Consider the following 12,774-nt stretch of genomic DNA (forward strand, 5'->3'; position numbering starts at 1 on the left):
ACTACACCTCTGTGCGTTTTGACCTACCCCCTGTGGTAGGTATCCCAGCTCATGGAGGGGTTATGTTGCTGGTCCGGGATGATATTTACTACGATCCCATCACGTTGCACACCGGCCTGCAGGCAGTTGCCATCCGCATTACTCTCCCCACTTTTACGTTTTCCTTTTGTACCGTTTACACTCCATCGTCATCTGCCGTTACCAGGGCAGATGTGATGCAACTTATTGCTCAGCTACCTGCACCATTTTTGTTAACTGGAGACTTCAATGCCCACCATCCCCTTTGGGGCTCTCCAGCATCCTGCCCGAGGGGCTCCTTATTAGCAGACCTTTTCAACCAGCTCGATCTTGTCTGCCTCAATACTGGTGCCCCTACTTTTCTTTCGGACACATCTCACACCTATTCCCATTTAGACCTCCCTATATGTACTCCCCAACTTGCACGCCGGTTTGAGTGGTATGCACTTTCTGATACATATTCGAGCGACCACTTCCCGTGTGTTATCCATCTCCTGCAGCATATCCCCTCTCCGTGCTTCTCTAATTGGACCATCTCCAAGGCAGACTGGGGGCTCTTCTCTTCCAGGGCGACCTTTCAGGATCAAACCTTTACAAGCTGCGATCGTCAGGTCGCACACCTCAAGGAAGTCATTCTCGCTGCTGCTGAATATTCCATCCCTCACCCTCCTTCTCCACGTCGCGTACCGGTCCCCTGGTGGACCGCAGCATGTAGAGACGCTTTACGTGCTCGTCGACGTGCTTTACGCACATTTAAATGCCACCCTACAGTGGCGAATTTTATCAATTATAAACGATTACATGCTCAGTGTCGTCGTATTATCAAAGAAAGCAAGAAAGCCAGCTGGGCTGCTTTCACAAGCACCTTCAACAGTTTTACTCCTTCTGTTGTCTGGGGTAACCTGCGCCGGCTATCTGGCACTAAGGTCCACTCACCAGTTTCTGGCTTGAAGGTCGCGAATGACGTCCTTGTGGCCCCTGAGGCTGTCTCCAATGCCTTCGGCCGCTTTTTCGCAGAGGTTTCGAGCTCCGCTCATTACCACCCTGCCTTCCTCCCCCGCAAACAGGCAGAGGAGGCTAGGCCACCTAACTTCCGCTCCTCGAATTGTGAAAGTTATAATGCCCCATTCACCATGCGGGAACTCGAAAACGCACTTGGCCGATCACGGTCCTCTGCTCCAGGGCCAGATTCTATTCATATTCAGATGCTGAAGAACCTTTCTCCTGCGGGTAAAGGTTTTCTTCTTCGTACATACAATCGCATCTGGATTGAGGGACATGTTCCCGCATGCTGGCGCGAGTCTATTGTTGTCCCGATTCCTAAGCCGGGGAAGGACAAGCACTTGCCTTCCAGTTATCGACCTATCTCGCTTACCAGCTGTGTGTGTAAAGTGATGGAGCGAATGGTCAACTCTCGATTGGTTTGGCTGCTCGAGTCTCGACGCCTACTTACCAATGTACAATGTGGATTTCGTAGGCGCCGCTCTGCTGTTGACCATCTGGCTACCTTGTCGACCTTCATTATGAATAACTTCTTGCGGAAGCGCCCGACCGCGGCTGTGTTCTTTGATTTGGAGAAGGCTTACGACACCTGTTGGAAGACGGGCATTCTCCGCACCATGCATACATGGGGCCTTCGCGGTCGCCTCCCTCTTTTTATTCGTTCCTTTTTACTGGATTGACAGTTCAGGGTACGTGTGGGTTCTGTCCTGTCAGACACCTTTCGCCAGGAGAATGGGGTGCCACAGGGCTCAGTTTTGAGCGTCGCTCTCTTCGCCATCGCGATCAATCCAATAATGGATTGCCTCCCAGCTGATGTATCAGGCTCCCTTTTCGTGGACGATTTTACCATCTATTGCAGCGCGCAGTGTACACGTGCCCTGGAGCACTGTCTTCAGCGTTCTCTTGACCGTCTTTACTCCTGGAGTGTCGCCAATGGCTTCCGTTTTTCTGCCGAGAAGACGGTCTGTATTAACTTCTGGCGCTACAAAGAGTTTCTCCCACCGTCCTTACGACTCGGTCCCGTTGCTCTCCCAATCGTGGAGACAACCAAATTTTTAGGCCTTACATTTGACAGGAAACTTAGCTGGTCTCCACATGTGTCATATTTGGCCGCCCGTTGTACCCGTTCTTTAAATGTCCTCCGTGTTCTCAGTGGTCTGTCCTGGGGAGCGGATCGAACCGTCCTACTTCGTCTATATCGGTCGATCGTCCGCTCCAAGCTGGATTATGGGAGCTTCGTATACTCCTCTGCACGGCCATCCATCTTACGCCGCCTCAACTCCATACAACATCGGGGTTTACGACTTGCGATTGGAGCATTTTATACCAGTCCCGTAGAGAGTCTTCATGCTGACGCTGGCGAATTGCCACTCACCTACCGGCGCGATATACTGCTTTGTCGGTATGCCTGTCGGCTACTGTCAATGCCCGACCATCCGTCTTATCGTTCCTTTTTTGACGACTCTCTTGACCGTCAATACGGGTTGTATGTCTCTGCCCTGCTACCCCCTGGAGTTCGCTTTCGTCGCCTCCTTCAACACCTTAATTTTTCACTCCCTGCAACCTTTCGAGTGGGCGAGAGCCGCACGCCACCTTGGCTCCAGGCTCAGGTCCGCGTTCACCTTGACCTCAGCTCGCTCCCAAAAGAGGTCACCCCCGGTTCGGTCTACCACTCCCGTTTTTTGGAACTTCGTTCGAAGTTCATCGACATGACTTTCATTTATACAGATGGCTCTAAGACCAATGACGGGGTCGGGTGTTCCTTTATTGTCGAGGCACAAAGTTTCAAATACCGGCTCCATGGCCATTGTTCGGTCTTCACAGCTGAGCTCTTTGCCCTCTACCAGGCTGTTCTTTACATCTGCCGCCACCGACATTCTGCTTATGTCATCTACTCAGATTCCCTGAGCGCCATCCAGAGCCTCAGTGATCCGTACCCGGTTCACCCTTTCGTACACCGGATCCAATGCTCTCTTCAGCAGCTGGTGGACGTCGGTTCTCCAGTTAGCTTTATGTGGGTTCCTGGCCATGTCGGTATCCCTGGGAACGAAGCTGCAGATGCCGCGGCCAAGGCTGCGGTCCTCCAGCCTCGGACAGCTTCTTGTTGCGTCCCTTCGTCCGATTTTTGCAGGGTGATTTGTCGGCGCATCTTATCTCTGTGGCATGCCGATTGGGCTGCACTTACCGACAACAAGCTTCGGGCCTTAAAACCTCTTCCCGTGGCTTGGACGTCCTCCTCACGCCCTTCTCGGCGGGAGGAGGTCGTTTTAGCCCGGTTAAGAATTGGACACTGCCGGTTCAGCCACCGCCATCTGCTGACGGCTGCGCCGGCGCCGTTCTGCCCATGTGGGCACTTGATGACGGTTAGACACATTTTAATGTCCTGTCCAGATCTTAACACACTGCGCCTCAATCTTAACCTGCCAAATACTTTCGATGCCATTTTAGCGGATGACCCACGAGCAGCTGCTCGTGTTCTTCGTTTTATCAATTTGACAAACCTCGCTAAGGACATTTGATGATGCTGTTTTTTAATCCTATGCCTGTCAGTCTGTCTTTTATCGTGTTTTCCCTTTTAGTTGTTGTGGTCAACTTGTGCCTCGCGGTGCATTCTTAGAGTAGTCAGGGCGCTAATGACCATTGAAGTTGTGCGCCCTAAAACCACAAAAAAAAAAAAACCCTGCAGCAATATTCCAGCAGAAGATGGAAAAGTGTAATGTAGGCTGTCTCTTTTGTGTGTGTGTGTGTGTGTGTGTGTGTGTGTGTGTGTGTGTGTGTGTGTGTCGCTTCTTCTAAGTGTTCTGCCAACAAAGCATTTGCCTTCACCATAATATTATCTATGTGGTCTTTGCAATTTAAGTTGCTCGTAATTCAAATTCCTAGGTATTTAGATGATGGTCGAAGTAGAGAGGATATAAAATGTAGGCTGGCAATGGCAAGGAAAGCGTTTCTGAAGAAGAGAAATTTAACATCCAGTATAGATTTAAGTGTCAGGAAGTCATTTCTGAAAGTATTCGTATGGAGTGTAGCCATGTATGGAAGTGAAACATGGACGATAAATAGTTTGGACAAGAAGAGAATAGAAGCTTTCGAAATGTGGTGCTACAGAAGAATGCTGAAGATTAGATGGGTAGATCACATAACTAATGAGGAAGTATTGAATAGGATTGGGGAGAAGAGAAGTTTGTGGCACAACTTGACCAGAAGAAGGGATCGGTTGGTAGGACATGTTCTGAGGCATCAAGGGATCACCAATTTAGTATTGGAGGGCAGCGTGGAGGGTAAAAATCGTAGAGGGAGACAAAGAGATGAATACACTAAGCAGATTCAGAAGGATGTAGGTTGCAGTAGGTACTGGGAGATGAAGAAGCTTGCACAGGATAGAGTAGCATGGAGAGCTGCATCAAACCAGTCTCAGGACTGAAGACCACAACAACAACAACAACAACAACAACAAGGTATTTAGTTGAATTGACAGCCCTTAGATTGGTGAGATTTATCAGATTTTTTTTAGTACCCATGTGGATGACCTCGCACTTTTCTTTGTTTAGTGCCAATAGCCATTTTTCGCACCATACAGAAATTCTCTCTAGATCATTTTGTTATTGGAATTGATCGTCTGATTTTACTAGATGGTAAATTAGTGTCATCTGCAAAAATCTGAGGGAACTACTCAGATTATAATCTTTATCATTTATATAAATCAGGAATAGCAGAGGGCCTATGACACTACCTTGCAGAATGGCAGGTATCACTTGTGTTCTTCTCGATGCTTTACCGGCTATCACTATGTACTGTGACCTCTGAGAGGAAATCATGAATCCAGTCGCACAACTGGGACGATACTCCATATGCACGCAATTTGATTAATAGTCGCTTTTGATGGACACACACAGTTACTTGATGCGAGACTAATTCGTGATCATACTGTTTACCACCTATTAAGATCTCTACCATTTTCCATTTGCATGCACTGTACTCTGCCATGAACTTCAATGATTTGCAGAATATGAATATAGATATAGATAGCATTTCATTTAAGACTCATTTGCCAAGTTGTATACCAGATGCTAGTAGTTTTAATCACTTTACTTTTTATAAAATCTCTTTGTGATGCCAGTTCTCTATAGGCATCCACAGAATCTGAACTGCAAAATTTATCAGCCTGATACATACAGATCATCTAAACTGTTAGTCCTATCTTCCAGCCTTGATGTATAATGGTTGCTACTTAAGATTAAGATTTCTCTTCATTAAAACCATATACTGATTACCATTCCAGCCTTCAATCAAGCAAATATGTTTGGTATGCAAATTGGTATGTGGATTACTTAACAGTAAAGTAAGGTTTCTGTAATCACAGCTGTTAGTCTTCAGTATTAATATATAAGCATGAAATTATTTATTCTCTTTGCAGTTCATGATGAAACTACTGGCCGTGTAGGTGGACCAACAACTGTTTGTGATGTGAGACTTACAGACTGGGAAGAAGGACATTACAGGGTGAGAGATAAACCTTATCCCCGAGGAGAAATTCTTATAGGTGGTGACAACATATCACCAGGTTATTACAAAAATCCAGAAAAGACAAAAGAAGACTTCTTTGAAGAAGATGGAAGACGGTGGTTTAAGACTGGTGATATTGGTGAAATCCATGAAGATGGGGTTATAAAAATCATTGGTGAGTTGTGAAACTATTTTCCTGTCTGAGACTTTTAAATCTCCAAGAAATCAGTATTTAAAGACAATACTGCATTGTGACTGTACTAATTGAGTTACTGTATTCCACAATTCCTAAATCTTATTTAAAATGCTGAACCACTGCATAGTTTCAAATTACTTAAAATTGTCATGTTAAAATTTTAGATAGCAGTTAAACATAACTGCTGGTACTTATTTTTGGCATGCCAAGCCACCAGTATTATATAACAGTGGTCTATGTTGTTCTTTCCTTTTAATAATGTGGAAGGCATATGAGAGATGGTATGTGGTAGTTCACATAGTGGCTATAAAAATATAAAAAATTCTTTGCATCTGTTGAAAAAATTCATTGTCCTCACTGCCCTATTATTAAAACAGTCCTGTAATACAATTCATATTTCGTTCAGCTTTCATTATATTACAGTGCATTTGTGGCTTATATACATAGTTTATATATTGCATTCAGTTAACTGTAATTTTAATGTAAAAGTGTCAAACTTAGCACACCTCTAGCTTGCCATAAAGTATCTTGATAGAATTTGAGCTGACAGATGTGTTTGTAAAATCATATGTCCATTGCAGTTGAGAATCAGCGGTGAAAGTACACACATCACACTTGTACAATTAATTTGCACATACTCAAAAGTAACACATTAATCTATCCACAGATCGCAAAAAGGACTTGGTGAAGCTGCAGATGGGAGAATATATCTCATTGGGGAAAGTAGAATCTGAATTGAAAACCTGCCCTGTTATAGAAAACATTTGTCTGTATGGGGATCCTACAAAGACGTATGCTGTCGCGTTAGTTGTACCTAGCCAGCCTCATCTAGAAGAACTTGCCAAGAAGATTGGAATTAATGACACATTTGAAAATCTTTGTGTAAATCCAGCAGTTGAGAAGGCTGTTCTTCAAGAAATTGCTGAACATGGAAAGAAATGTAAGTTTCCAAAACCATAAAATTGTCATCATTTTGTGTGGTGGTGAAATGAGTTTAAGATAAAACCTATACTTCAGTAGCTTAAAATTTTTCAATACATCAGTCCAGTGAAATGATAAAACATTTTAACTTGAATTAAACACAACAGTACCAACACATTTTCTGTAATGTGTGCACATAGAGGATACATTGACAACCACTAGAGTTTTTAAAAATACATATTTAGTGAGTCATTCATCTTTACTCACTGTATACTTTTTAAAGGGTGTGTAAGAAGCGTCTTAAACACACCCCCAGTACTGTGAGGGTAACAACAAAAGTGTAAATTACTAGGTTTATTATGTAATCGCAACAAGAGTTGGAGTTGTCTCATGGGTTGATAAATCAGTTTATTCTTTGATCCAGTGCTGCTCAAACCAGCACAGCATTATGGCTTAACTAAATTTTGAAATAGGGTAAGTGAAAAAAGCATCTTTCCTTTAAGTCTATCATAGTTAAATTTTATCCATATCACAACATTTGCAGCATTGTAACAAAACTCATCATGCAAAAAGTTCGAAGTGTTTGTGTAATTTTGGGCAACACATCAAATCTGTGGAAGGCAATCTAAAAAAAAGTTTCACTGTGCTTGTTCCTCATCTGGTTTATAGTTTTCTCTCTGCATGTTCAGACTTGACTATGTTGTTATACCAATTTTGTTACTAGAAAACCTAATGTGTTAACATTTTATGTTGAGAATAAAATTCAAAAACAAATTTTACAACAGAATACCATTTTGTAACAAGATACTTTAAAATTGATCTGCAAGATTTTATTTTGGGATGGGAAAGAGGGAGAGTACCTGTAGTGGGGCTAATGGGTGATTGGTTAGTTAAGTTTTGCCAAGTCAGTAATCTTTGTGCATATCTGAACACCTAACACTTTTCAGTTCTTTCTCAGGTCGGGATTTCTATTAATCCAAAAATTGCAGGAGGTTGCTCATATCTTCAGCTTCTTAAAAAGTAAAAGTATTAATCTGTGAATCCTAAGGTTACCAGTTACTGCAAAGTTAAATATTTCAATGTACAGTGAGTTAATACTTGGTGCAAAAATAATAATGAATATTTGTGCAAAAATAATAATGAATATTTGTGCAAAAATAATAATGAATATTTGTGCAAAAATAATAATGAATATTTGTTACAGGTAAATTAGAAAAGTTTGAGATGCCAGCCGTTATAAAGCTCTGCACGGAAGTTTGGTCACCTGATATGGGACTGGTGACAGCAGCTTTCAAACTGAAACGCAAGGATATTCAAGAACGATACCAGCACGAAATAAACAGAATGTATGCTTCATGATTGTTGGAGTAATCCAGAAAGGATTTGGAAATTAAAATGCAATGGACTGGAAATGAGCTGGAAGGCTCTTCAGATTGGCTGTGGTTCTAATCATCTAATTGGGGTGGAAGTTAAAGTACAAGAAAGTATAAGTTATTTGAATTTGTAGGAACATTTGACTGTGTGAGAATGACACATTATGTATATTTTTGTTACTGCTGTGTTTAGTGATTAGTGAGTGTATTTATTGCAATTCCTGTTTAGGGCAGTCATTTGTAATTTATATTTTTTGCAAACTTTCAAAACTGAGCAGCTAAGCAGAACTTTCGAAGTGATGTCAAAGTACTGGTTTACATAAATATATTATATAGGCTCAAGAGATCATCTTATTTCATAAATGCTATGCACAGTAATTTTAAGAATTCCATGCAGTGCATGGATGTTGTTTTTTCATGTGCTGTGAATAGGCACCAGTTGACTTATAAACTATGAACATGACATGAAATTATTTAGAATCACATTATACATCACACAAAGCCTTTTTTGCACTGTTGTGAAATAATGCCCAGATAAGTTTAATTTTGTTAGTGTACTGATGTGAGGAATTGTTACGGATGAAGTGAAAAGAGGCATTTCTGCTTCACATCTTGATCTGAGATCAGTTTGTATTCAAATAATTGAATTCAGCTTTAATTATTACTGTAAACATTTCTGCTGCATTAAAGTACCATGTACAGCAGCAGTACCATCACAGGTCATATATACATTGTTCATATGTAAAATTGATAAATTGGATAAGGTGCTAAACATTTGTAAACATTCATATTTCCACATTGTAAGATTTCATCAGTCATCGGTGTACCTTGTACACACATTCCTACATAATACTGTATGTGGAAGAGTTGCACTGTGTACATAAATCATGTGGGGCTAAAGGTGGTCAAATGGAGCTGTAAAGATTTTCAGTATGTATAAATCATGTGTACAGATATTTGTATGTGCAATAAATCTAATTTTGCTGTTAAATTATATATTTCCTCAAATCATGGATAAGGTGAGAAACCTGTAGTGTATAATTTAATTGAAGCTTCCCAATATCTGAAGTTCTCAGAACTCCGTCCAATGATATGTAATGGGATGTAAGGAATGGTGTGACTGTAAAATGAGGCTTTAACTGTAGAAGATTCTGATTAGAAACAGTGTAAGTAAATTGTGGTCTCTACATTAACTTGAAGCAGATGCTCCTACAGGTAAACTGAAAATGTGGTCATATAAAACTTATTAATACATGCAACTGTTGTGCATAAGTCTTGCATGCTGAACAACCACAGTTGAAACTGTAATGACCATGGCTAGTTAAGACTTCACCCAAGAGCTGCATTCCTAGTTAATATAGGGAACCACAGTTACTCTTAGAGATGCTTTAGGACAGTGAGAATTCAGCAGTTTTTTTGAGACTTCAAAGTGAAACATTCAACCTTAGTTAAAAATAAATCCTCACTAAAAGGTGGGAGCTGACATATTTAATTAGCCTTCACAATTAAGATGAATAATTAATAAACTAAGAAAAGCAATTGTATGAAGACAGATTTGATGAGATCGCAGCTCTTGAGAGCCACCATTGTCCTCCAACTGGAACTTTCAAAAATTAAATTTGATGTTGCATGTTACCTTATCAGGGATTACATTCTGATTATAGAAAAGTGAAGTTAACGCTACAGAAGTCAATTTGACGTATAAAAGATATTGATTGGTTGGCAAAGTCGAAGGAAGTAACACATCTATGGTAGACTGAAACTGCAAAGAAATGGGATAAGTGTCCAAAACTGAAGCAAGTCCTATAGCATTTTATTCCAGTCACAAGATTGATTTATACTGACCATAAAAATATTGTGCTGATTGATCTGAAACGAGGTGTTACCGTTCAAAATTTGCATTAATTTTACAGGAAAACAAACATGTAAAGATTTTGAAGTGAGAAAGGGTAAACTTGAAATTCTATGTTTCACTAAGAGTGAAAAGTTTGAAACTCGGTGAAGGAAAATGCAACAAAGTGAACACCATATACTGGTAAGTAATGAAGTGATACCTGCCATGGTTTTTTTCAGTCACAAATAGTAATGTACCATATATTAAGTTGGATTGATATAAAGTATGAAACAAAGCACCAATAATTTTATAGGCCAAAACTGGATAGCTGACATCCAGAAATACAGCAAGAAATTAAGTTTTCAGCACTTCTAATTTGAAGGAGATTATACTATGTACATAGTCATAATTCAGCATTTTTAAAATTTGGTAAATGCTAAATTTTTCAAAATTCATATCTTTGTAGTTTACAAATAGGTTGTTGCCACACACAACCAATTGGAAACAGTTTAGTCCAAATCAGATATTTGCCGTTATATGGTGTTGAAAAGAACGTTTTTGCCAAACTCAGCATTTTCTCTTCATCAGTTACAGCAACTCAGTAAATGCAAAACTACACTTTGGTTCAGAGATTCTCATGTAAATAGTTCAAACAAAACTGATGTGGCTAAATTATTAGAATACATGGTAATCACATGACCAAAAGGCAGGAACATCAAGAAAGAAACAAAGGGGAGAATGCTGCTTCAATGAAGTACAACCCAAGGAAAACAAGATGGCCAGAGTGCCTGTGCTTAAACATTTGAGCATTAGGGATGTACAGATACTCCTAAATTTGGTTATTTCGTGTAATGGGGAAGTTAGCAGCCAAAAACTGAGGAGACTACAGCATTGCTTAAGATAGTTGCTCACACTGTAATGAATGTCAAAACATATAGGTGTCGAAAGAGTCCCTAGGAAATTTCCTGGCAGATTAAAACTGTGTGCCAGACCAACACTTAAACTTGGGACCTTTGCCTTTCGCGGGCAAGTGCTCTACCAACTGAGCTACCCAAGCACGACTCACGACCCACCCTCACAGCTCTAATTCTGCCAGTATCTTGTCTCCTACCTTCCAAGCTTCACAGAAGCTCTTCTGTGAACCTTCCAGAACTAACACTCCTGGAAGAAAGGATATTGCGGAGACATGGCTTAGGCACAGCTTGGGATGTTTCCAGAATGAGATTTCCACTCTGCAGCAGTGTGTGTGTGTGTGTGTGTGTGTGTGTGTGTGTGTGTGTGTGTGTGTGTGTGTGTGTGTGTGTGTGTGTGTGTGTGTGTGCTGATATGAAACTCCCAGGCAGATTAAAACTGTGTGCTCGCGAAAGGCAGAGGTCCAGAGTTTGTCTCGGTCTGGCACACAGTTTTAATCTGCCAGTAAGTTTCCTGTCGGTGCACACTCCGCTGCAGAGTGAAAGTCTCATTCTGGAAACAGCCCTAGGAAGTAAGACAGATTTGGCTACACAGTTTATGCTTCGATTCATTCTTGAGCATAGACAAAGGAAAGAATTGCTCTTTACTCATCTTGAAACAGGACCAAAAGGATGCAACCAAGTAGCCTCTGCTCTATTGGATTTTCCTGGAAAGTTTGTGTCACAGTTGGAAAATAGCCCAAATTCATTTTTCTGATGCCTCCACCAGTGAAATACATTAATGTGCATACTAATGACCTTCATGAAAAAAAGAAATTTTAGTAAGCCGGAGCATTATTTCCCTTATTCCTGGTCGCAGCTCTATTTCTCCTAGGACAGTTCGTGACTTATGAAAAGCACCATATAGTGGAGATGTTGAGTCACAGATAGGCACAATAGATTGTCAGAAAGTAAGATTTCAGCCAAGGCCTTCATTACAAGAGTGACCAGCCTCTGACTGCGGAGGCCAGACTGAGGCTGGCCTGAGCAACCAGGGACCGTCTCCACTATCCTTTTCATAATATTATCAGAGTACCAAGAATGGCCGTCTTTCACAGACGGAGTACTATAGTGCTGGAACAACATGGCCTTGCCAAGATATTAAGATTGGGAAGCAACAGAACTATAACCTAGTGCACTAAAAGTCCTGTGATCTAAGATGCCTAAAGAAAAAGAAAAAAAACTGCTAAGTGATTGATGGCTAATGAGAAGTCTGAGTATTGCTAGAATCACACTTATAGAAGTCCTGTGAGCATGAGGCATGGAAACTGGGAATTGCAGCCAAGAACTGGGGAAAGCAGCCACAGTGCAAAAGAACAGGGTAAGCAAGGAAAAAGTATCAAACTTTGATGTACCAAGAGCAGAATAATAATGACTGTTGAAAGTGGCCAATAGATTTCCAGTTTAATAATGTTGTAGCCTGTACTTTGTGTTGTATTTCAATGTTTGTTACTAATTTGCACTTCTGGTTACCAAACATTTATGGGAAAAGTATTGTGTTGTACATCATTTTTATGGAAAATGAACCTATGTTAATAAAACTTCTAACTCCCATCATTGCAGTTATCAACTTTTAAAAAGAGCTTTGAAACTTTGTCGCTTTACTCAAATATAAGAAAGTGGAAAATTTTAGAGGAGTCACACACTTTGAATCATTCTTATGAAAGCAGTATAAATTTTGTTCTCATTTATGTAATTATTATCGTATTTAAAAATGACTCGAAAAATATACTTATTTGCATTTATGAATTTTTGAAAAATGCTCCTAAATTGCACAATTCAGATTCTAAATAAACAGGTGTCTGGTGTAATAACAGGTTGAAAATGTATACTAAAACTAAAGTTACTTATTTCACATACAAGCCACAGAAAACTCAATGACAAACTTGGAAAAAGTAAGTCTGTTTCCAGCCCCAGACTGTCTGCATGGAACACAATCCTCGCCATTTAGTCGTGTTTTGGCACCATCTTTCC

At 40.7% G+C, this 12,774-nt stretch overlaps 1 protein-coding gene across 6 annotated transcripts in view; it reads left to right on the forward strand.

Annotated features, from left to right (window-relative positions):
- Positions 1–9,007, forward strand: part of LOC126457105 (long-chain-fatty-acid--CoA ligase 4) — a 284,484-nt gene extending 275,477 nt beyond the window's left edge. For all 6 annotated transcript variants that reach the window (XM_050093146.1, XM_050093150.1, XM_050093147.1 and 3 more), the window contains 3 exons: positions 5,438–5,701; positions 6,390–6,662; positions 7,848–9,007. In XM_050093146.1, coding sequence (XP_049949103.1) covers positions 5,438–5,701; positions 6,390–6,662; positions 7,848–8,002 — 692 coding nt within the window. In that variant the 3' untranslated portion in view covers positions 8,003–9,007. The remainder of the gene's footprint in view (positions 1–5,437; positions 5,702–6,389; positions 6,663–7,847) is intronic.
- The last annotated feature ends 3,767 nt before the right edge of the window (positions 9,008–12,774 follow it).

The sequence above is a fragment of the Schistocerca serialis genome, chromosome 2 (assembly GCF_023864345.2).
Source record: "Schistocerca serialis cubense isolate TAMUIC-IGC-003099 chromosome 2, iqSchSeri2.2, whole genome shotgun sequence".
NCBI classification, from domain to species: Eukaryota; Metazoa; Arthropoda; class Insecta; order Orthoptera; family Acrididae; genus Schistocerca; species Schistocerca serialis.